This window comes from Schistocerca nitens, chromosome 2 (assembly GCF_023898315.1).
Source record: "Schistocerca nitens isolate TAMUIC-IGC-003100 chromosome 2, iqSchNite1.1, whole genome shotgun sequence".
NCBI classification, from domain to species: Eukaryota; Metazoa; Arthropoda; class Insecta; order Orthoptera; family Acrididae; genus Schistocerca; species Schistocerca nitens.
Window position 1 is genome coordinate 206,560,620 of NC_064615.1, and position 25,377 is coordinate 206,585,996.

Genomic DNA, 25,377 nt, shown 5'->3' on the forward strand with positions numbered 1-25,377 from the left:
GTGATGAGAAATAGCATATGTACTTCTGTGTCTTTAGGGCGTCTGCTGGCCATCCCTCAACTACATGATCTCGAGATGGATACCAACCAGCGAAAGAGGGAAATTTATGAGCGCAGTCATGGGTAAGGATAAATTTCACTGTTACAGCAGCATTATTTATCTTCTAAGTTTAACTGAAATTATGCTTCTCATCACGTACATCACACAGTTTGTTAGGCTATAACTTGTAAATACACGATGTTTTACAATTCCTATTATGGGCTTCTAGGGGTCGTAGAGGGGACTTCATAGGTCAGGTTTTGATAAGAAACCCATGTCCAGAAATGTACCGTTTGCGTATAAAATAAGTTTGGGGATCGAAATCACTTTAAAGTTTCTCGCTTCACGGTGCGCTACGTAATCGTAAGGTTGCACGACGCTCGTTTCTAGTACGTCTTCCGGATTGCCTCAGTCAACCACACACCATTTTCGTCCGACTATAACAACACCTGTATATGTTACTATTTACCCTCCTTTACTCATGGCGGTTCAAATCCGCTTCCGACCGTTCTGATTTAGCTTTTCCGTGATTTTTCTAAATCACTCCAGGCGAATGCCGGGATGGTTTCTTTGAAAGGGAACGGCCATTTCCTTCCATGTTCTTGCAATAATCCGAGCTTGTGATCCGTCTCTAATGTCCTCACAGTGACGTTAAACCCTAATATTCCTTCCTTCATTTTACAGACGGTGTTTCATTTTTATTTTTATGCTAACTCAATGTGAGCAGATTCCTTTAGACAGATAATAGGGAAACATACATAGCAGTTGAGGTATTGTTTTTTATACTCTATATATAATAATTAGCCAATGTATTGTGTAGACTGAATCAAAATCTGGATCTACATCTGCATGATTACTCAGTAATACACAAGTTAGTGCTGGTAGAGGGTTCATCGAACCACCTTCAAGCTATTTCTCTATCGTTTTACTCTGGAACAGCGCGTGGGAAAAACAAACACTTAAATATTTCCGCGTGAGCTCTGATTCCGTTATTTTATCATGATGACCATTCCTCCCTACGTAGGTGGGCATCGACAAAATATTTTCCCACTCTCAGGACGCAGTTGGCGGTTGCCGCAACGAAAAAAACGCCTTTGTTTCAATTATTGTCACTTCAACTCGCGTATCATATCCGTGGCTCTCTCTCCCATATTTCGCGATGATACAAAACGAGCTGCCCTTCTTAGAACTTTTTTGATGTTCTGTCTGATTGTCTGATGCGGATCCCACACCGCACAGCAGTACTACAGAAGAGGGCGGACAAGCGTTGTGTAAGCACTGTCTTTGGTAGACCTGTTGCATTTTCTAAGTGTTTTGCCAGTAAACCGCAGTCTTTGGTTTGCTTTCCCCACTGCATTATCTATGTGATCGTGACAATTTAGTTTATTCGTAACTGTAATCCCTAAGTATTTGGTTGAATTCATAGGCTTTAGATTTTTGTGTTTTTCCCTGTAACCGAAATTTAGCGGATTACTTTTTGTATTCATGTGGATGACTTCACACATTTTATTATGTAGAGTCAATTACCACTTCTTACACCATGCAGATATCTTGTCTAAATCATTTTGCAGTGTATTTTGATCATTTGATGACTTTATAAGACAGTAAATGGCGGCACCATCTGCAAACAATCTGGGTGGGCTACTCAGATTGACTCCTAAATCGTTTATGTAGATCAGAAACGGCAGGGGCCCTGTTATGCTTAGTTGAGGAATGCCAGATATTGTTTTACTCGATGTCTTTCCGTCAATTACTGCGATGTACTCAAGTGGCACTCAATTTGATTAGGAGTCGCTCTTGAGGAACGGTGACAAAAGCCCCCTGGAAACCTAACAATATGTAATCAATTTCTCATCCCCTGTCGGTAGCTCTCATTATTTCGTGAGAATAAAGAAGAGTTTATGTTTCACAAGAACGTTATTTTGTGAATCCGCGTTGGCTATTTGTCAATAAACCGTTTTCGAGGTAACCCACAATGTTCGAACTCATTATATATTCCAAAAGTACTACTGCAAATCGAGGTTAGCGATATGGGGCTGTAATTCAGCGGAGTACTCCTATTTCCTTCCTTGGATATTGGTGCGACTTGGTCAACTTTCCAGTCTTTAGGTATGGACCTTCGACGATGGAGCCATTGTATTGAAACGTCCCCTTAGAAAAATTTCTGAATTACTGTGCTGATAAACCTCTTACATTATTTGCGTTTCAAACAGCTGAGCAAAACTGAACGTACTCAAACATTCACTAAAGTAACACACAATACTTTTAGCGCAACGCAATCTGACTTTCAAAAATCCCTACAAAAGAATGGCCCTGACTAACATTAACCTACACCTTTCACAAATCACTTACCTCACCAAAAATCTCCGTTACTCGAACTACTGCAATACAGCGAGCGCCACTACTGCCAGCTAAATAAAAGATTCAAACTACTGAAGGCACTAACTACTGATAGGCATAGTTAGCAAATGAAAGTTTTTGATAGAGAACAAACAATGTATTTACCTCAATAGTGTTCAAAAGTCATAATGTATATAGCAGTTCATGACATCCAGTCTTACAAATTTCAAAACTCCGCCATCTCTCTCCCCACATCCACCACTGCTGGCGGCTCACCTCCAACTGTGCCACGCTACGCGCTGTTAACATCCAGCTGCCCAACACTACAATGGCAGACGACAATGCAAACTAGCCACAGACTGCACACAGCACAGCCAGTGATTTTCATACAGAGCGCTACGTGGCGTTACCAATATAAAAACCTAAACAGCCTACTTACATAGCCCCCATGCTCCCCACAAAAAAATTTACAAATTGTTTTGGGCACTGGCCAATACAGATTTGAAAAAAATTTTCATAATTACAGTAAGAAAGATATCAAATGCACACACTTATTGATGCAGTGTTGATCAAAAGCTAAAATTTTCTCACAGCCCATTAAGACAGTCCTGATCATTCGTCACAGTAAAATTGCAGTGTTTTTCTCAAAGTCTGAGCAGTAAAAGAAAATGCACACTGAAGTCGTGGATTTCCATGCAGTCTTGAAGTAGTGTTGTCCTTCCAACAGGAAGACAGTGCTGACTCTTGACATGTAGACAGGTAATGGTCCACCACAGAGCAAACCCACAGCAGAGTCATTCGAAGTTTTGAAGAATATTGGTAGGTAGGTCATCACAGAGTAGACCCACTGTAGTCCTGGTAGATATTGTGGTATTGGTGGGCCACCAGAGGTGCAGACCCACTGCAGTCCTTGTAGAAATAATAATGGTATTGGTGGGCCATCAAAGATGCAGACCCACTGTAGTCCATGTAGAGACGGCCAGCAGCCATCTGTTGCGACTGTGCATGTGCACAACCACCATCGAAGAGTCTTGCAGAGAATATAACAAGTCCATAAACCACCACTTGTGTACTCACAAAACTTTTTGGAATATCCTTAGAATCAGCAATGCTGTTAACCAGTCCCTTGCTGAATTATCAACACACATGCAAACACTATCAGTCCCTACTTCTCACATATTGTCCATATACTATGACCAACAGAAATGTGTGCAGTGAAATGAATGCTTACAAGTTACTTAATTTGCTGAACTGGTGTCAATTACAATATTATAACATGAGAATACAATGACAAAGGTACAAAATATATCATTAAAGAACATAACAATACAGATAACATTTGTAGTAATATGGGCTTTACAAAAGAATTGAACTAACATATACATCAGTGTTATAGGAATTATGACATAAGTAAATACATAAAAGATCAGAATAACTTTTGAAACATCAACATTACACATGAGCATTAAAACAAAGCAGAATAAATAATGTCTAAACATCTTTACAAAGTAAATAACATATTATCAGAAAAATTCCACAATATAACTCTCAACAGCTAAACACATAAAGACAGAAAAAACAGTGTAATCATATGTTTTCAAGTTTGAGCGTGTCGTATTTGCGATGCTTTCTACAAAGAAATGTCAATACCGAGGATAATGGCCTCCTTTTTTCTCCACCTGTACCTCTGAAAGGCACACACTAATGGATTTTTTCCAGGTGACTGTTGCGCAGCTGGGTGCCCATGACACATTACATGAAGGTGGTTACTTAACTTTCTTACCGAAATATTTACGACAGCAGTTTGCGTTACAGTGACAGTCTCATATAAAAAATTTCACAGTTCGAGAACTTGCGTTACAAATGTGTAGAAACAAAATCCTATAAATATAGCAGTGTCCAAAAAAATTTCGCCGGCATTGTGATACATTCACGCATACACACACATTTCATAACTCTTAAAGTACGATTCTTGGTTTCCAACATCCTTTTTCACAAGTCAGAGTCCCTAACCACTACTCCTTATTCCTTACCTTATTACACATATACATTTTCATCAACACGTCTTCAATATTTCATCATAAAAAATACATAGCATAATCAGATTCCTCATATAGCATCATCTCATTGATCATAAACATACCTCAACAGTATAATAGACATCGTCGTTGTAATAATAACATCATACCAGATCAATCACATCTCAAAATTGTCGTAGCTTTCTGAATATTTTAAAACCCAAAAATATTCTCTGCTCATTTCAAAAGTGTCATCTACCTCAAACGTACTTTAAAAATCATGATCCCATACCAAATACATCATTCAAAGCTCTTATAGTATCATAATGGTTCTGAGAAATATGAACAGTTCACAAAGTACAGACAAAATACAATTTCGTACATGTGAAATTATCCAATGGTGTAATTACATAAACATCTGTCACTGATGTAGTAAAATAAATGTTTGTCTCTCTCAGTTAAATGATCAGATAACTGTGTAATTTATGTGTCAGAGAAATATGGTACCGATGTGTAAAGTTGTACAAGCAAATACCATATTAGCTAGGGCTCCTTGTGCTTGGCAAACACATGGTACACAAAGTAAGCGTGTACCCCCCTGAGGATTAATGTAATTATACCCTCAGGTATTACAGATTACAGCAATGGAATGAAATGTATCAGGGAAAACCTTTGTGTCATTGTAATTCAAAAATCTTTAAAAATAAATGTTTTAAGTACAAAATTAATCACTCAAATACGTGTCCTTTAGCGCTAAATGTGCGTCTTGCTGTAAGATAATTCTGTAGAAGTGTCGTAGTTATCGTCCTCCGAAATCTAAGTTCTGCAGAAGTCAATGTACTTACCTCATCATAAACAAAAGTGAAATGCTATGCGTATAGATATCGTAGTTATTACGTACGTTACCGTGATCAAGAAAGTATGACACTGTAATGTATTGTTGTGCTGCAAAAAAAGCTGTCTCATTGTAGCTATACCACAAATGTTACTACTAAAACATGTTTTACCTTCCAGAAGAATTCAGAAAAACTGAGCAGATATAAAGCAGATACAGCACAAAAGCAACAATGTAAATTGTGTCACACATTAGTAGCGTCGTGATATAATCGTGTAGCTGTCAAAGAAACCAAATACTAAGTCATCTTTAATCTCACAAAAACTACTTCAAATCAGGAATGTCTTTTCAAGTAAACCAAAATGTTGCATTAAAATCTCATTAACAGTATATGTTCTAAGTATGTAAGCCTTATAGTCGTTACGTAATCGTGCAACTAACAAGCAAGAATGTACACACACAGTAACACTGTGTCCTCTGTTCACTATCACAATGCAGTGGTAATTACTGTCTAAATATGTTCCCTAGGTTCTAGACTGGATAGTTAACTTCAAAACATTGTTGCATGATAACAGTTTCAAAGTGTGACAACGCATACTAGTAAAGTGAAGTGAAAAGTTTTATGGCAAAGACAAAGTTAAAAAGCAGATTATCTTTCAATAAACGGTTTTACATGTGAAATGTGGTGTAAACCTTTACTCTTCCTAGTACGCAGAGTTTCAACTTCAACGCAATTATCATGTGGTATACGTCGGATTCTGTAAGGTCCATTGTAAAGCAGAAAGAATTTGTGACTCAAGTGTTTCTTCTTATGTGACAATGAATGAGCTTTAATGAGAACTTTCTGACCAATATATAATTTCTTTGCATTTGCTTTACGGTGTAGTTTTCTCGTTTTGTCTGCTACAGATTTTATATTTATAATAGCCAAATCAATTATGTCTTTGTGTCGAAGTTTACGTGTATTCGGGAAAGGTACAAGCTCTCTGATTCTGTTCGGTGGTTCTTCATTCTTAAGTACAAGAGTAGGTGGTAAAGCAGTGGAGTCATGAGACATTTCATTCAGCACGTTTTGAAATAAGTGTAAATATCTGTCCCAATGCTGATGCTTTCTGTGACAATAAAGTCTGCAAAGCTTATTGATTTCTTTCATAATCCGTTCGGAGGGGTTACAATGTGGTGAGTACAATGAAATAAAAACAGGTTTGATTTTATGATTCCGAAGCATGCGTGACCAAACAGCAGATCTGAATTGCGGTCCGTTATCTTAAATGACTTTACTAACGTGTCCAACTTCACGTAAGAAATTTTTAACAAAGGCGTTGGATACAAACCGTCCAGTGGCTTTACGTAACGGAGTGAAAGAAACAAATTTTGAAGTAAGTTCAACAGCGACTAGAACGTACGAAAATCCATTCGATGTTCTTACAAGGGGTCCCAAGAGATCAACAGCAGCAATTTCTTTTAATTTAGAAGGAATGATAGGAAAGAACGGGGCACGATGTAAGATAGTAGATGGTTTCGCCTTTTGACAAAGTTTACAAATAGACAAGACTCTTCGAATTCTCTTTTCCATATTGTTAAAATAACAAGTCGTTCGAAGAGTATGATAACATTTTCGTGGACCAAAATGTGCGTAGCTGAAATGAATGTACCAAATGAGCTTATTAACAAAATCGTCTGGAATGCAAAGTACCCATAGTTTGTCATAAACAGTGCAGCGTTTGAAGAGTATGTTTCTTCTAACCAGATAATAATGCCGAATCTGAGTGTGCGGCTTTTCATGCTATTTACTTTTGATGTCTTTCCAAATCGGATCTTTATCTTGTTCATGAGCAATGTCCTTTAAAGATGTGGTGATGAAGTTTTCAAAGGTGACTTTCTGAATGTAAAGAATACTGAAATTTTTCTCGAGGTTGCCTTGTGTGTTACTTTTCTCAAGCCCAGCCGGTGCGCGTGACAGTGCGTCCGGAACAATGTTCTCCTTGCCGGGAATGTAGACTATTGTGAAGTGGAATTCTTGCAGAAACAATGCCATCGTTTTAACCTGTCATTATTTAATTTTGAAGACATAAGAAATTGTAATGCACGATGATCACTGTATACTTTTACGTGCTTACCAGAAAGAAAGAAACGGAATTTGTTAAATGCCCAAACGATAGCTAAAGCTTCGAATTCAGTAACGGAATAATTTTTTTCAGATTTTGTTAGCACTCGGCTAGCAAAAGCAATGGTTTTCTGAACAGTAGTGTCATTTTCTATGGCTTCTTGAAATAAATGGGCACCAAGACCGACTTTAGAAGAATCCGTGCTAAGGCAAAAATCTTGTGAGAGATCTGGATGAGCTAGTATTGGCGCGTTAAGTAGCGATTCTTTCAAAGAATTGAATTCCAACTGTGCTTGTTCGTCCCAGTTCCAAATAGTATTTTTTCCAGTGAGAGAACAAAGTTTTGGTGTAACTAGAATTTGCATATTCAGAAAATGACGGTAAAAATTTACGAGACCTAGAAAACTGCGTACTTGTCTTTTTGTGGATGGAACTGGAATGGCTCTGATTGCTACTAACTTTTCAGGATCCGGCTGAATGCCTTCAGAAGAAATAATATGTCCCAAAAACCTCACCTTTGACCTACCGAATTCAGACTTTTCCAAGTTAACTGTAATTCCAGATTCTGCAAAAATACGTAACAAACTGTTGAGGAGGCGATTATGTTGTTCCCATGAGGCTTCTGATATTAGAATATCATCCACATATAAGGTGATGTGACGTTTTAAGAAGTCAGGTAATATGGAATTTAGCCCGCGAATGAACGCTGCCGAAGAAATGTTCAAACCAAAAGGAAGTTTCCGAAATTGATAACAAACGCCGAAACAAAGAAAAGCTGTGTATTTTCTATATTCTGGATGAAGTTCGGTCTGATAAAAGCTGGATCTGAGATCAATAGAAGACAACACTTTTACACCATTAAAATTTTGAAGAAGTTCTTCTATCGTTTGCGGCCTGTCTGTTTCAGGAATGATGATAGTATTGATTTGTCTAGAATGTAAGACAAGCCTGATCGATCCATTTTTCTTCGCAACAACATGTAATGGATTGTTGTATGAGCTTACTGCAGGCTCAATAATGCCCTCGTCAAGCATAGATTGTATTTCTGTTCTAACACGGTCCCTATAATGTGCTGGAATTATGTATGGTCTAACACAAAATTTAGTATGCTCACGAACACGAAATTGGTATTGAAATCCCTTGATTGTTCCTGTTTTGTGAGTAAAAACTGTGGAATGTGCTTGTAAAATCTCAAAAAGGTCTTGTCTATCAGTGTCATTACAATTCTCAATTGTTTGAATTTTATTCTGTATTAACTCATTAGTTTCAAATATGCCGTCGATATCATCCCTGTCAGTACTTGCAGAGTGATTGTTAGTGTCTAGTTCTGTAGAAAATTCCGAACTGTTGTCTAACAGAAGGTAAAGCCGATTAATTTCCTCGTCATGGTTTGAGAGCCAATCTTCAAATTTCAAAGCTATTGACTTACCTTCTTTCTCTAAACTTATTTCAGCATCGTGAAAGTTTAAGATTGCTTTGAATTCATTCAAAAAGTCTACTCCCAGTATAATTTCCGTCGACAATAATGGAACAATAAGAAAGTTCATAGAGAAGCTGTGGCTTTCACAAAAGAATTCTAAGTTGGTTCGTTGGCGCACATCTACACTTTTTCCAATGATTGCACCTTGTAATTTAATCTTACGTAACGGAAGTGTGGGGCAATCATTCGATTTGTTGCATTTGCTAAAAGCTGTTTCACTAATTACTGAAATGGGACTGCCAGAGTCAAGTACTGCCGTAAATTTTACGTCATTTACAGTAATGTGGATCACAGGATATGCAATGTTGTTATGTTTTACGTCGTGTTCCTGGAGTAAGATGTCCCTAATGTCTTCCATTTTTACGTAATTACTAGCTACAGCAGCTGCGTCGTCAGTTTCATAAGTACGTTTTGTGGCTGCCAGCGGTATGAGTCATTGCCTATTGTGTCTTTGTTGGCGCGCGTCGTTATTGGGATTTGGAGACCTAACTTCTACAAATTCACCTTGTCGAGAGGGCTCTGCTCTGTTTGAATCCCGCCAGTTCTGATGCAATTCAGGTCTGTCGTTACGATCATATCGTCTGTCGTCATGTCGGTAGATTCCATAGTTTCTTTCTTGTCGGTCACGTGGTGGAGAATTTCTCCCTGAATCGTAACTGCGCGCTGGACCGTTGCATCTGAAGTTATTCTGTCTCCCTTGATAATAATTATTTTGGTTCCCATATTGTCTGTTTCTCTGATTGTCTCTGTGATAGTCACTACCGCGAAGAGGTGATCTTTCCCTGTGATTATTACTACTCTGCCAACAGTTGTCATACGGGTGGTGTCTGTTTTGGTCACGATTTACGTTGTAAGAATAGCCTTGTCGTGTATTATTTCTGTCATCGCAGAATTGTGACAGATGTGACCTGTAATTGTTGTGCTCCTGTTTTCGCGTTCCGCGATTGTCAGTGTCAATTTCCAGTTCTTGTAACAGTCCCTGAAATGCTTCAATGTCGTCTTTGCAACGTCCTGCCAAAATAATATGTCGTAAATCAGGTAATTTGATTAAGCAAATGCGGATGAGTTCTGAGGGGCTGTATGAGTTTGACAGGTACTGATTCTTGTGCAACATGTCTTCAAAATACACTGCTGGCCACCGTAAATGCAACACACTGAAGGAAGCATCCGAATCAAGTGAAATTTACACCATGGGTTTGCAGCGATGAGATATGCAACTGATTAGAATTTCAGCGCAGACGCACATCACACGCGCCTGTGGCGCCACCTCATAGCGCCATTTAAGGCTTGGCGATTTCGACGAGTGTACGTTCGGCACGTGTGTTTACTTTGTGGTTGTTTCACAAGACGATCAGTTATGCCTCGTAGACAACAGTGAACATATTTTGATCAAGTATCCGAGTTCGACAGAGGAAGGATAGTGTCTTACCGAGATGGTGGATTATCATACAGAGAAATCGCTAGTCGTGTTGGACGAAACCAAATAACTGTAATGCGGGTATGTGACCGTTGGATGCAGGAGGGTACGATCGCATTCACCTCGGTGCACCACTGCACGTGCTGATAGGCAAATTGTGCGCATGGCAGTGACGGATCGCTCAGTGACATCCCGAACCATAGCACAGCACATTGCGTCTGTAACGCATCATCCAGTGTCTGCGCGTACCATTCGACGCCGTTTACAGCAGAGTGGTCTGTCCGCAAGACGTCCATTGCTTCGTCTACCATTGACGCAGAACCACAGACGTCTCCGTCGCCAATGGTGTGATGACAAACGGATGTGGACGGCAGAATGGAATGACGTCTTTACTGACGAGGCACGCTTCTGTCTGCAGCACCACGATGGTCGGATTCGAGTGTGGAGACAAAGTGGAGAGATGATGCTGGACAGCTGCATTATGCACCGCCACACTGGTCTTGCACCGGGTATTATGGTATGGGGCGGTATTGGATATTACTCTCGCACACCTCTAGTACGCATTGCCGGTACTTTAAATAGCCGGCGCTACATATCCGAGGTGCTGGAGCCAGTTGTCCTTCCTTACCTTCAGGGCTCGGCCACAGCCATATTTCAACAGGATAATGCGCGACCACACGTGGCACGCATTGTCCGGCTCGCTCTCCGGATCTTTCGCCGATAGAAAACATGTGGTCCATGGTTGCTCAACGAGTGACCCAGATTACATCCCCAGCTGCCACACCAGATGATCTTTGGCAACGTGTGGAAGCTGCTTGGGCTGCTGTACCCCAGGAACACATCCAACGTCTCTTTGACTCAATGCCGAGACGTGTGGCAGCGGTAATCTCCAACAATGGCGGCTAGTCTGGCTACTGATTCTGGCAGGAACCACATGTCACAGACGTCTGTAAACGTAATCATTTGATACTTGGTCAACATGTTATCTACAAAATAAATTTTGTTGTGCTACCTCTTGTCTTTCTTGGTGTTGCATTTACGGTGGCCAGCAGTGTATTTCACAAGACTGGAAAATTCAGATTGTTCGAAATGTTTCATCATTATGATGCTATGTTTTACTCGGTCTTGTGTAGCTTGAGACCAATACTCTGAGAGGAAGGTACGATAAAATTCTCCTTCATTGTGACAATCGTGAATGACCGATCGCATTCTTACAGCTGGTTCATTCTCTAAGTAGCCACACATAAATTCTAACCTGTGCTCCAATGACCAGTTGGGAGGAAAACAATGAGAGAATTGATGAAGCAACGCTTGTGGATGAATGTCGTTGTCAGAATTCTTAAATGTTTTAAATTTACGTGTAGTAATGAACAGCTTATAGTCAAAATCATCATGTCGGCGAGTCGCATGTCGGTCATTGTTACGTCGTTTCGGCGGTTCAATCTCAAAATCCAATGCGCCTTGCCAATTTCTTTCATAATTTCCGAAGTGTCCTGTGTTATTATTTTGTGGTTGTTCCGTATTTCTAAGTCCCTCTTCCGGTGTTGGAGCGCGAGTGTCCTCTGAAATATGTAATTTTTGTATTACTTGTGCCAACTGATCTTGTACTTCCCGGATTTCTCTTTTGTGTTACGTATTAATTTGATTCTGATTTTGTTTGAATTTTCTAATTTGTTCATACTCTTCTGTGTCAATGAAGGCTACGGGTCTTGTGTCATTCAGATCATCATCTACCTTTGTAGATAAGTCAGTGAACTGATCCGAAAGTTCGGCTACTTTCTCCGATAGTGTACTTATTTCCTCAGTGTGTTTTTCTGAACCAAATTTCAGACTGCCCATTTGTGTTGAAATCGTATCTACTGTGTCCTTTAAGTTTTCCTGAGTTTCTGCAAGTTGCGTAACCGAATCGGTAGATGCTACTGAGTCAATTTTAACTTGCAAGGTCTCATGATTTTCATGAACAATAGTTTGTAGTTCTAATTCGTGATTCTGTAATGTATTTTCATGCCACGAAAAAATAGGTTGGAAATGCTCACAAATTTGTGTTTTTACGTCATTACAGACTTTTTGACATTTCGATTCGATTTTATGTAACTCAGTAGTTAAATCTTCACGTGTTTGTTCAAGCGTATGTTCCACTGAGTCTAACTTTTGAAGCTTTTGTTCCATTGTGTCTAACTTTTGAAGCTTTTGCTGTGTTTGTCTCTGATTTTGTTCCATTTGTTGCATTAATTGCAATAATTGTGTATTAGTGTCTGGAATCTGATCCTCTATGCTTTTCGGCAGTGCATTTGCACCGGTAACATTCACATTTTGACTAGCAGAAAATGTGTCTTGACTTATTTGAGAAAACGGTGAGGACGCAAAACCTGAATCTACAGTATTTGCAAGATAGTGTCCTGTCATTTCGGATTCCTGAGGCGAGCTGTTGCCGACCGATCGATCGATGATGCTTCCCTGTTCACTAATTGTTTCACTGCCTACACCATTATTTGCAGCCCGCTCCATTTCCATATGCACAATTACCAAATTACTACTTTGAACATTAGTTAATTCATTATTCGGCGGCGCTGATAAGCTACGCTCGTCGTCACTATTATTTCGCAGTTTACTTTGGAGCCTAGTGTTACGTTTTTCACACGCCATTATTGTCACAATATTTCACACGACAACACAGAAAATCACAATTTGAAGAGCAAAATAAGGAAACACATTAACATAGCACTGAAAATAATATCTAGTTAATTGCAAGCGCAGCTGCGAAATACTTGATGCAAATCTACATGCATGCCACAACTGTTTTACTGTACAAGAATGAAAAACTACAACTAAAAAGGAAATTCTCTCTACAATTACGCGCTAGCAATAAACAATAGCTACACTACTTACAGAAACTACAAGGAAAAAATCAGAAGATTCCAGTGAGGTATGCTCGGCTAAGGGTTGACATATGAAACGTCCCCTTAGAAAAGCTATACATTACTGTGCTTAAACTGACATACAATGTTTTTTAGCGCAATGCAATCTGATTTTCAATCATCCCTACAAAAGAATGGCCCTGACTAACATTAACCTATACCTTTCACAAATCACTTACCTCACCAAAAATCTCCGTTACTCGAACTACTGCAATACAGCGAGCGCCACTACTGCCAGCTAAATAAAAGATTCAAACTACTGAAGGCACTAACTACTGATAGGCATAGTTAGCAAATGAAAGTTTTTGATAGAGAACAAACAATGTATTTACCTCAATAGTGTTCAAAAGTCATAATGTATATAGCAGTTCATGACATCCAGTCTTACAAATTTCAAAACTCCGCCATCTCTCTCCCCACATCCACCACTGCTGGCGGCTCACCTCCAACTGTGCCACGCTACGCGCTGTTAACATCCAGCTGCCCAACAGTACAATGGCAGAAAACAATGCAAACTAGCCACTGACTGCACACAGCACAGCCAGTGATTTTCATACAGAGCGCTACGTGGCGTTACCAATATAAAAACCTAAACAGCCTATTTACAGTATATGATTGCTAAGTATGGAGGTATTGCATCTGCATACACTGAAGGGGACCTGACTGGTATGCAATCTGGAAAGGAGACCTTTTCTTTATTACGTGATTTAAGCTGCTTCGCTACGCCAAGGATATCTACTTCTGATCTACTCATGTTGGCAGTTATTCTTGATTCAAATTCAGGGATACTTACTTCCTTTTCTTTGGCGATGGAATTTCGGAAAACTGTGTTTAGTAACTCTGCTTTAGTACCATGCAACCTTCCTATTGACATCGTCCGCAATTGAAGCAACCGATGTTATCCACAAGATGATTTGTATATGCTGTAAACAGAAACGACTGTATAACACTCTCTCGGAGTACTCCAGAAGTAACCTCGACGGCTGTAGATTCCATAGCATTGAAAGCAACGTATTGATTTCTGTCTGAAAGAAGGTCCTGAAACTGGTAAATAATAATAATAATAATAATAATAATAATAATCCTCGTGGAGGCCCGGGAAAAGAATAGGCCTCCGGTATGTTCTGCCAGTCGTAAAAGGCGACGAAAAGAACAAACCACTAATAGGGCTAACCCCCCTTTTAGCGTGATGAGTTGGTTCAGGACAGAACTAAAGAAGCCTCGGACAAGCGCCGTCATGCTCGGGGACGACGCTTGAACCCTATGCCCGCCCACAATGGTAACGACACTGCTAGCCAACTGGAAAATGATTTAAATCCAAATAGAGGTGTTTTGCAGGATATGCTTTCTACAACCACCCTAGAAGGAAAACAAAGGCAGAGGATGAGATGGTCAGACGAAGTTAATCGACACCTCATGTTCTGTTATTACCAAGCAACAAACCTAGGAACCAACACAACTGGATACAGATCACAAGTAACACAACATTTATTACCAGATACCCAGAATTGAAATTTTTAACAGAACAACGACTAGCTGGTCAGATCCATGTAATAATCAAAAATAACAGGATACCCCAGTCAGAATTAGAAAACATCAAACAACAAGTACAACAAATACTGGAACAAAATAATGTGCAAACAGAAGAAGAAGAAAATAGAGTAATGGACTCAAACATCCCAGAGCAAACAAACAAAGAACAACACACATCAATTAAACAATCAGAGGAAAACGAAATCTTGCGACAGCCACCAGAACAAGCACAAATAGGACACGAAGTGACACACATGTTAGATATAGAAGAAAAATTTCAGCTGACATATATAGAATACAAAGACCATTCTTGCATAGACTGCCAAGTAACCCACAAGTCGAAACAACAATAAAAACTATCAACACAATCATACACAACAAAATAAATGAATATACAACTATGGAAGAGTTACAACTACTGGTTTATATAGGAGCACTCACTACACTAAATATACACACTAGGCAGAGATCAGAACCAACCAACACACAGAAGAAACCCACAAAACCAGCATGGCAACACAGGCTACAGATCAGAATAGAAAAACTGAGGAAGGACATCGGACAGCTAACACAATTTATAAGAAATGAAATGTCAGAAAAAAAACGAAAAAGGTTAGGTAAAATCTCACAAGAAGAAGCGATAGAGCAATTAGATGAGAAGAAGCAGAAATTACAAGCATTGGCCAAACGACTTAGGAGGTACAAAAAAAGTGAAAATAGAAGGAAACAAAACCAAACATTCAACGCAAACCAAAAGAAATTTTACCAGACAATAGATAACACACCATTATAATAGACAATCCACCAAACATAACAGACATGGAACACTTCTGGAGCAACATATGGTCAAACCCGATACAACATAACAGGCATGTACGGTGGATACAAGCAGAAACAGACACATACAAGATGATACCACAAATGCCTGAAGTGATAATTTTGCAACATGAAGTCACCCAAGCTATTAATTTTGCTCACAATTGGAAAGCCCCTGGAAAAGATAAAATAGCAAATTTCTGGCTAAAGAAGTTCACCTCAATACATTCACATCTAACTAAATTATTTAACAGTTACATTGCAGACCCATACACATTCCCTGATACACTTACACATGGAATAACTTATCTGAAACCTAAAGATCAAGCAGACACACCAAACCCAGCTAAATATCGCCCCATAACATGCCTACCAACAATATACAAAATATTAACTTCAATCATTACACAGAAATTAATGACACATACAACAGAGAACAAAATTATAAATGAAGAACCAAAAGGCTGTTGCAAAGGAGCACGAGGATGTAAAGAGCAACTGATAATAGATGCAGAGGTGACATATCAAGCTACAACTAAACAAAGGTCGCTACACTACGCATACATTGATTACCAAAAAGCTTTTGATAGTGTACCCCACTCATGGTTACTACAAATATTGGAAATATACAAGTAGATCCTCAATTGATACAGTTCCTAAATATAGTAATGAAAAATTAGAAAACCACACTTAATATCCAAACAAATTCAAATAATTTCACATCACAGCCAATACAGATTAAGCGTGGAATATACCAAGGAGATTCATTAAGTCCTTTCTGGTTCTGCCTTGCTCTGAACCCACTATCCAACATGCTAAATAATACAAATTATGGATACAATATCACTGGAACATACCCACACAAAATCACACATTTGCTATACATGGATGATCTAAAACTACTGGCAGCAACAAATCAACAACTCAACCAATTACTAAAGATAACAGAAGTATTCAGCAATGATATAAATATGGCTTTTGGAACAGACAAATGTAAGAAAAATAGCATAGTCAAGGGAAAACACGCTAAACAAGAAGATTACATATTGGATAACCACAGTGACTGCATAGAAGCGATGGAGAAAACAGATGCCTATAAATATCTAGGATACAGACAAAAAATAGGAATAGATAATACAAATATTAAAGAAGAACTAAAAGAAAAATATAGACAAAGACTAACAAAAATACTGAAAACAGAATTGACAGCAAGAAACAAGACAAAAGCTATAAATACCTATGCTATACCAATATTGACCTACTCATTTGGAGTAGTGAAATGGAGTAACACAGACCTAGAAGCACTCAATACACTTACACGGTCACAATGCCACAATTATAGAACACATCACATACATTCAGCAACAGAAAGATTCACATTAAGCAGAAAGGAAGGAGGAAGGGGATTTATCGACATAAAAAACCTACATTATGGACAGGTAGACAATTTAAGAAAATTCTTTATAGAACGAGCAGAAATCAGCAAAATACACAAAGCAATCACTCATATAAATACATCTGCTACACCACTGCAATTTCATAACCACTTCTACAACCCTTTAGATCACATAACATCAACAGATACGAAGAAAGTAAATTGGAAAAAGAAAACACTACATGGCAAGCACCCGTATCATCTAACACAGCCACACATCGATCAAGATGCATCCAACACATGTCTAAGAAAAGGCAATATATACAGTGAGACGGAAGGATTCATGATTGCAATACAGGATCAAACAATAAACACCAGGTATTACAGCAAGCATATTATTAAAGATCCCAATACCACAACAGATAAATGCAGACTTTGAAAACAACAAATAGAAACAGTAGATCACATCACAAGCGGATGTACAATACTAGCAAATACAGAATACCCCAGAAGACATGACAATGTTGCAAAAATAATTCATCAACAGCTTGCCTTACAACATAAACTTATAAAACAACACGTTCCCACATACAAGTATGCACCACAAAATGTACAGGAGAATGATGAATACAAATTATACTGGAACAGAACCATTATAACAGATAAAACAACATCACATAACAAACCTGACATCATACTCACCAATAAAAAGAAGAAATTAACACAACTAATCGAAATATTCATACCCAATACAACAAATATACAAAAGAAAACAGGAGAAAAAATTGAAAAATATATCCAACTGGCTGAGGAAGTCAAGGACATGTGGCATCAGGATAAAGTTGGCATTATACCAATTATACTATCAACTACAGGAGGCATACCACACAATATCCACCAGTACATCAACGCAATACAGCTACATCCAAACATATATATACAACTACAGAAATCCGTAATTATTGATACATGTTCAATTACCCGAAAGTTCCTAAACGCAATGTAACATATACCGTACAGTTAAATGGAAGTCACGCTTGATCAAGGTCCGCGTCACATTCATTTCGAACCAGACCTAAGGTCTGAGAAAGGAAAGAAATAATAATAATAATAATAATATAATTCCTATGCTCGATAAGCTCATATTTTGTTTACCAAATAGCGTGGAACTGGTACTGAGTAGAATATTCAGAGAAATCAAGGAACATATCACCAACCTTGTCGCTGTTGTGTACAACTCTCTGGGTCTTTTGGACGAACAAAGTGAGCTTAATCTTGTCTTTTGTAGAGGAAATTTTCGTTCTCTAAAAGTGAATAATTCCTGAATATAAGACGCTGTATAGGCCTACAATCCAGTGCATCTGTCCGGCGACCTTTCCTAAAAACTGGAATGAACTATGCTTTGTTTTCTCAAACTGCTTGGTCTCTTTAGTTGCTCCAGCTACCTACGAAAAACTGTTGCTAGAAACTGAATAAGTTCTTTAGCGTAAAGTGTGTTGAATCTCACAAGTAATCACTGATTGTAGTTAATTTTCTATGGTGGTTGTGTTAGTCAAATAAATTTATATTTTTACAGCACATGTTCAGAGTGTGAGCAACCCATCGACGATGTGGAGCTGATGTATTACGCAACACTTCCCAAGTTTTTCTGCTCGTTCCTCACAGCTTTATTCCATGATACATCCAGTCATGAACTGTCTGCTGCCTTGGTTTCCATAACACTGCTAAAGAGTTGGCGAACTTGCACTGGAAACGTTGCCATCATTATAACTGACAGGAAAATGAACCCAATGAAGCTGGTCCTTAGAGGTCGCGCAAGTTAACATTGTCTCTGTGCAGAAACTAATTCTGGTCCCTGCTACTGGGTGAAGCCATCCCTTCCTTCTGAAGGCACTGTCACCTAAGTTGCATTTTGCCCCCTGAGCTGTTACCGGTGGCCGCTTCAATTCTCTATGGTCTGTCACCGGCGGACCTGTGTACTTCCATCATTCTAATTGCTATCATCTCTGTTCTACACAACATGGAATCGCTGTCTCCATACGCCTGATGTGCAGGAAAAATGCTTCACATCAGGCATGGGAGATTGAGGTTTAAATGGCTCTGAGCACTATAGGACTTAACATCTGAGGTCATCAGTCCCCTAGAACTTAGAACTACTTAAACCTAACTAACCTAAGGACATCACACACATCCATGCCCGAGGCAGGGTTCGAACCTGCGACCGTAGCGGTCGCGCGGTTCCGGACTGAAGCGCCTAGAACCGCTTGGCCACACCCGCCGGCTGGGAGATTGTGTGCAGTGTTATATAATTAATCTTAGGAGTGGCAGAGGAGGGAGTAAAAATCCCATCAAAAAGTGTGCTAGAGAGGGTTGCAGCAGCCACAGGTGTTTCCCATCACACAATAAAGAGAATAAAGAAGAAGCAGCGAAACGTAGTTACAGGTACTTCCAAAGGCTTCCACTCCACGAATGTCGGATGGCTGCAGGGGATAAGTGACCGCAGCGCCACCAGCTATCTGCTATAGTAACGTCGTGGTCCACCATTTTCCTGCCATAGTCTTTAGTGATGTCATAGACTACACCAGGTTTTCCCAGTCACACAGTTGACTGTAAAGGAGGAAGAGAGCTGGAGGGGGATGGGGTGAAGCGCAATTAAAGCAATTACAAAGCCATAAAATGCTCCAGGAATGATATGGCCCTGCTACTATCATCGACCTCAGGAAGCACCTAATTGTTGCCGCTAGTAGCTCAAAAGGCTCTGAGCACTATGGGATTTAACATCTAAGGTCATCAGTCCCCTGGAACTTAGAACTACTTAAACCTAACTAACCTAAGGACACCACACACATCCATTCCCGAGGCAGGATTCGAACCTGCGACCGTAGCGGTCGCGCCGTTCCAGACTGAAGCGCCTAGAACCGCTCGGCCACACCGGCTGGCTTGTCGCTATTGCAAGTGACCATAAATCGTGTTCTCTCTACACAGAGTAGAACAGAAACGTGGTGATGAGAACTTTCTCACCTTGCAGGTATTCCAATGAATTATGGACCCGAGTTCCAAGACGTCTGGCAGCAGCAATTTGAGCTGGAACGGCAGCAACAACTGCATCAACAGTAACAGGAAGAAAACTAGTGCGAATTCTGCCAGCAACAGTAGAAATTGCTGTTACGACTGCTATAAAACCAACAACAGACGGCAGCTGCAGCTTTCTCCTCTCTCCCTCCGCAATTCGCTTGCCTTGATGAGGCAAACGAGCTTTGGAAGGTCCGTTTATGTCATTTTGTTCTTCACTGCGGCACCACCCTATCAGCATGACAGTTGCCTACGGAACTGCAAGTTTTCTTCCAACACCTATGGTGGTTGTGCGAACTAAATGGGGCACGCCACTGAGCCACACTTACAAAGGCTTTGGACCACGAGCGCCCTCTGCCACTATGATATAGGATGGCCAGTGGCAGTCGCTCAGCCCGCTAGTGCTCCGAGTCACTTCGTTACGGGGCACTATGCAGACACTGTCTATCTGCAGCTCCAACATATCGTTGTTGCTACTATACGAGCTGGACTGTTTCTTGTTCCATCATTTGTAATGAGTCTTAGTACAGTACAGAAATACAAGTTCAGTAAATCTTCTGTTTACTGTGTTAACATGGTCGCTAACCATTTCTGCTCCTGTGGTGCTTTCCTACGACGACAGCTGCCGCAGGTCTCTGTAGCCCACCTCTCCTTACCGTTGTGTACGAAGTCTTACACAACAGAAACAGCAAATGATAACCGAGTTTCGAATTCGAAGTACTCGTCCACACACTGAGCACCTTCTCGTTCAGCATGACAGTGCCACAAAGCACTGCGACATCTGCAGCAATCCTACACCTTCGGTTCACTGCAATCGATCACCCTCTATACATTCCCGACTTGGCCCTATCCGATTTTAATTTATTTCAAAAACTTAAAGAACACCTTTAATGACTTCACTTTGATAGCGATGACACCTTGCAGGCGGAGGTGTGGTTCTTACAATTTTAAACATGGCTATGATACAGCAACCATATAAGAATATGATTTGTACAGCCAACTAGTTGCAACGAGATTTTACTTTAACGTGGCTTCGACACCGGCTATTGGTGTCTTCATCAGATAATTCGATCAAATACATAGAGGAAAGGTGCCTTATATGAGACACACTTTTGTAAACCCATTTGAAAGACCTAAAAGTATGTGCAATTGTATTTTTTATTATGGTAATAATATCTTGCATTATTTAATTTTATCACACAATTATCGTATTTGCAATAATAAACAATCATTCAGAGTAGTTATTAAATCTTAACAAACAAGGCATTTCGTAGAAATGACATCAAGGTTTCCTAATATGAGACAGTAATAATATTTTGCTTTAATTATTTTATTACAGAATAATGACATATGAATATACAATTTTTATGTGTTCATTGATTTCTGTTATCCTTCACTCATTTCACACTACTTAGGTTTATATTTACGACATCCGGGGCAAACAATATTGTCTTCTGTGACACCGCACTCTTCATGAGCCCAGCGACAACATTTCGTGCACTGTGCCCATTTCTCCCCGTGTTTGCCTTCAGAAAAGCGCCCAGTACAGAACAAACACTCTGCGTCATCGTCATCACTGCTGTCTGAATCCCCACTGTCATCAAGATGGACATCGAATGTCGAGTCACTTGACGATTCTTCTGCTTTAGGTCTACGATTTGAAGGTTTTCCACTCTCCTCCCCAAATAACTTTCTGGCTGCTTTCTTAGCTTCAGCCTCTGATTTCTTCTGTTTAGATTCTTGCAATTACTTCACATAAGCAGTTGAAGTTAGTAACGCAGCAGAGCACGAACGCGATGTTTGACTTATTTGACTGTCTCCAGGTGGTTTTGCGATGTGTGGGAGAGGTCTGATGTCTGCCGGGCTGACAGCTTGACCATCACCATCAGTAGTTTCATTTTCGTTTTTGGTATCTCTTTCTTGAAGAGCGTCAGCATGGCGATGAATTGAAAATTCATGTTCCCTAAAGATGTTTCTGTTGCATGTAATGAGACCTGTTTTTCTGAAGGCATTCACAGATACTTCCATTGCTGCTGCTCGGTTGTAAGCTGCCCCAAATAACCAGGCTATTAATAACCGGGTGATAACACGAGCTGGGTTACTTGCCAACTATGTTTCTATCTCTTGGGCATAGTAGGTTTTCAAAGGCCCCATAAATCCGACGTCAAGTGGCTGCATTTTATGCGTTGAGTGAGGTGGCAAACATGCGATATGAACATTGTTTTCACGTGCTTTATCTAACACATCGAGATTCTTTGTGAGGGAATAATGTTCCCTCAATATGCGATAGATATCGTAACGTGCGACACTGTCGCACATTTGGATCCCCATACTATCGCATATTAGGATTTTCGCCATCTTACACAAAGAATCACGCACTTGTTAACAACGTTTGTTGAAAAATGAACCTATTTGTCAATAATTACTTGTAATACCGTCACAAATAACAACAATAAAAGAGTGCACTAATATCCACTGACCTTTAAGCTGAAATATTGTCTTAACACCGATGTCACAAGAACTCCAAACACAAGAAATTTTGTATCAGCCTCTACGTACTGTGTCCGGCTCAACTATGGCGTCCTACTCGCTGTGTCGTCGTCTGGCACGCAATAAGAATATTAAAAGCCATATTGAAATCACAGACATTGGAACTGAAATAAAACTGATAATCGTCAGTAAAATTATAGCTGCAGGGTGCAGCACACTACACTGCACGCCGCTAAAGGCTATAAGAGGAAACAGGCACTGGAGGAGGAATCAGGTGTGATTATGGTTCTATCAACAAACATTCTACAGTAATGGTATACGTCGCTCGTTGCGAGAACTGTGTTCACCGCCAGTGTGACTATGTTGAGAAATAAGTATGCATACATGAGGAATAAGAATGTAGAATGTTAATAATGTTTACTTTATTTAAAAAGTTTTAAGAGTTTTCACATAAAAACTTCGGAGGCATTACTTTTCACAACGCCCTCGTGCAATTGCCAGTCGATCCTGCAGCAGGGTCATGTCAAAGTCCGAAGTCCAAGCTAAGAATAAAAGTGTAACTCGTCAATTAACCCTGCTAGTAGTCAGCTCTTACAGGGCAACTAATATTTCCACTAAGACGTTTTTCGCTTTCCATATTATATACCAAGTGAATCTCGTTTCAAAGGCGATACATTACGCGCACAATGTAAGCAACTGTTAGACACTACATTAGATTGTACAAGGTCACCTATCCTTGAAGCAGTCAGCGGTGCCAAATTTTGTAACGGACGTCCAGTGCCTTTCGTCATGTGCAATCAGGTTAAAGCGGAACAACATAGTTTTCAAAGTGTGGGAATAATATTCCCAGTATTCTGTAGCTCATAGTTAAAAAGCCAAATGGATCCCTTGGAATTTGTGGTGACTATAAGTCTACCACTAATGCTTAACCAAATGTCGGTTTGTATCCATTTCCTCCGCCTGTGGAATTGTTGGCGGAATTTGTTAGGCGCTAGTATTTCACAAAGATTAAAAAACCATTCAGCAGCCAAGATGGCATAATTTTTTTTTTTTTTGTTTTAAGACAACTGGTTTCAGCAGACTATGCTGTCATCTTCTGGTCTTACAATTTTAGTTGTAAAGCATATTCATTTTACGCTGTTTCATGTTCTTCAAATGTCTTTTTTTAGGATATGGCATGGCATAATGTGCACATGGTTGAGAGTCACTGAAGCTTATTCCATAAGGTATGTGGTCTATATACTCATTATGTAAAAATGTATCACACCTCATTATATCTGATCCCAATGTGATTAGAATTTCCATCTTATGCTTTACATAACCGAAGATGGCAGCATAGTTTACTGAAACTGGTAATCAAAATAAATGCTATACTACAGCGATTTTAGCTGTTTGAAGTCTTTACTTCTAATTTCATATTAATCTAAATCGCGCCAGTAGTTGAAGAAAATCTAGCATGTACAATATTCTTATTCCTCTTATACTCTTGATCCCTAAACGTACGTGGTTTCGTTTACATTGCTCTTGTCCAGAACACTTACAACAAATCTACAGCTTCAATTCAACTTCTCTACAATAAAATATATTTTGTTACCCGTTCTGATGTTGAAATTTTCCTTTTGTAGAGGTTTGTACCTGCTCATTAAAAACACGGTTGGTGACTCATATAATCCTTGACGATTCTTCTGAAAGGGTCTACAGACCACAATGAATGAATAACCTTGCAATACTATGGCATACGACTGTTGAAGCTTGCCCTTACCCAATCACTGTATGAGGTGACTGATGGACATGGACCAACTGATGAGGCAAAGCTGTTACGAGATGGCAGTTTGTTGGTTACATGTAAAAGTGCAACTATTCAGATGCATTTTCCACAGTTTTTCTGTAGAAATTCAAATAAACGTCCACTTGATTTCATCACGAGAAGAGGCTAACTAGTTTCATTTTCTTGAGACAATGGACATTTGCTACATCTGTAATTACAGTCCTGTCAATAGAATCATGCATTTCCTAAAAAAAGAAATAAACATCTAGAATACTTTAGAGTCTGTTCTTATATAAACTGTGAATAATTGCATGAGCTTAACATTAGTCTACAGTAATGGCTATTCCAGGATGGAAATGGTTGCCTTTTGCTCATTATTCAAAATTTAACACTTTCGGTTTCATTCTCAGTTGGAAGAAATACAGCGCTGAGATTATAAGATACATTTTCATTTGGCAAGGACATTATAAAGGTGCTTGCCAGTGTTCGTATCATTCGCTGATGAACTGTCTCACTACCTGTTTCCTAAATTTTGCAGGTAGCTCTGTGGGTGCTGCACTGACTTTCCCTCTCTGTGGCTTGATCATACACTTTCTCAACTGGCAAGCAGTGTTTTATGTCACTGGTACGATTGGAATATTATGGTTTATCAGTTGGTGGTGGCTCGTGTATGATAACCCGGCGGATCATCCCAGAATAAGTGAATCAGAACTCGAACACATCCAAAATGCCATTGGAGACAGCATTTCCAAAAAGAAGGTGAGTATTACTGTAGCACAAAAATTAGTATCAGGAAATATTATAGCACAGGCTGCTCTAATACGTCATTCCATAAATCCCATAGTGAAAGAGAGCCTTCAGGGATGTGTAATCAGCGAAATTATATATTAATTGGCAGAAGTAGGTAATGTAGGCTACTTCTGTAAAGTACGCTGACAACCAACGTAGTTGTAGTTTGATGCTGTGATATTTGGAATTTTGTTGTACGCTTCTGAACTACCAGAGCAATACTCCAACCCACTTTGCCTAGTTCGATTGGAGGGAAGTAAATCACGCTTCTGTTAATACCGACGATCAGCTGAAGAAGTAGTGGTTACATTTTTTATATCTTCCTGCTACATGTCAGGAAGAACATGAGACATAGGTGTCCACAGAGGTCATCTTGAACT

At 39.5% G+C, this 25,377-nt stretch overlaps 1 protein-coding gene across 3 annotated transcripts in view; it reads left to right on the plus strand.

Moving 5' to 3' along the window:
* The window catches only part of LOC126235912 (sialin-like), a 163,039-nt gene that overhangs the window by 62,029 nt on the left and 75,633 nt on the right, over nt 1-25,377 (plus strand). For all 3 annotated transcript variants that reach the window (XM_049944864.1, XM_049944866.1, XM_049944865.1), the window contains 2 exons: nt 38-122; nt 24,747-24,967. In XM_049944864.1, the coding sequence (XP_049800821.1) occupies nt 38-122; nt 24,747-24,967 (306 nt within the window). The remainder of the gene's footprint in view (nt 1-37; nt 123-24,746; nt 24,968-25,377) is intronic.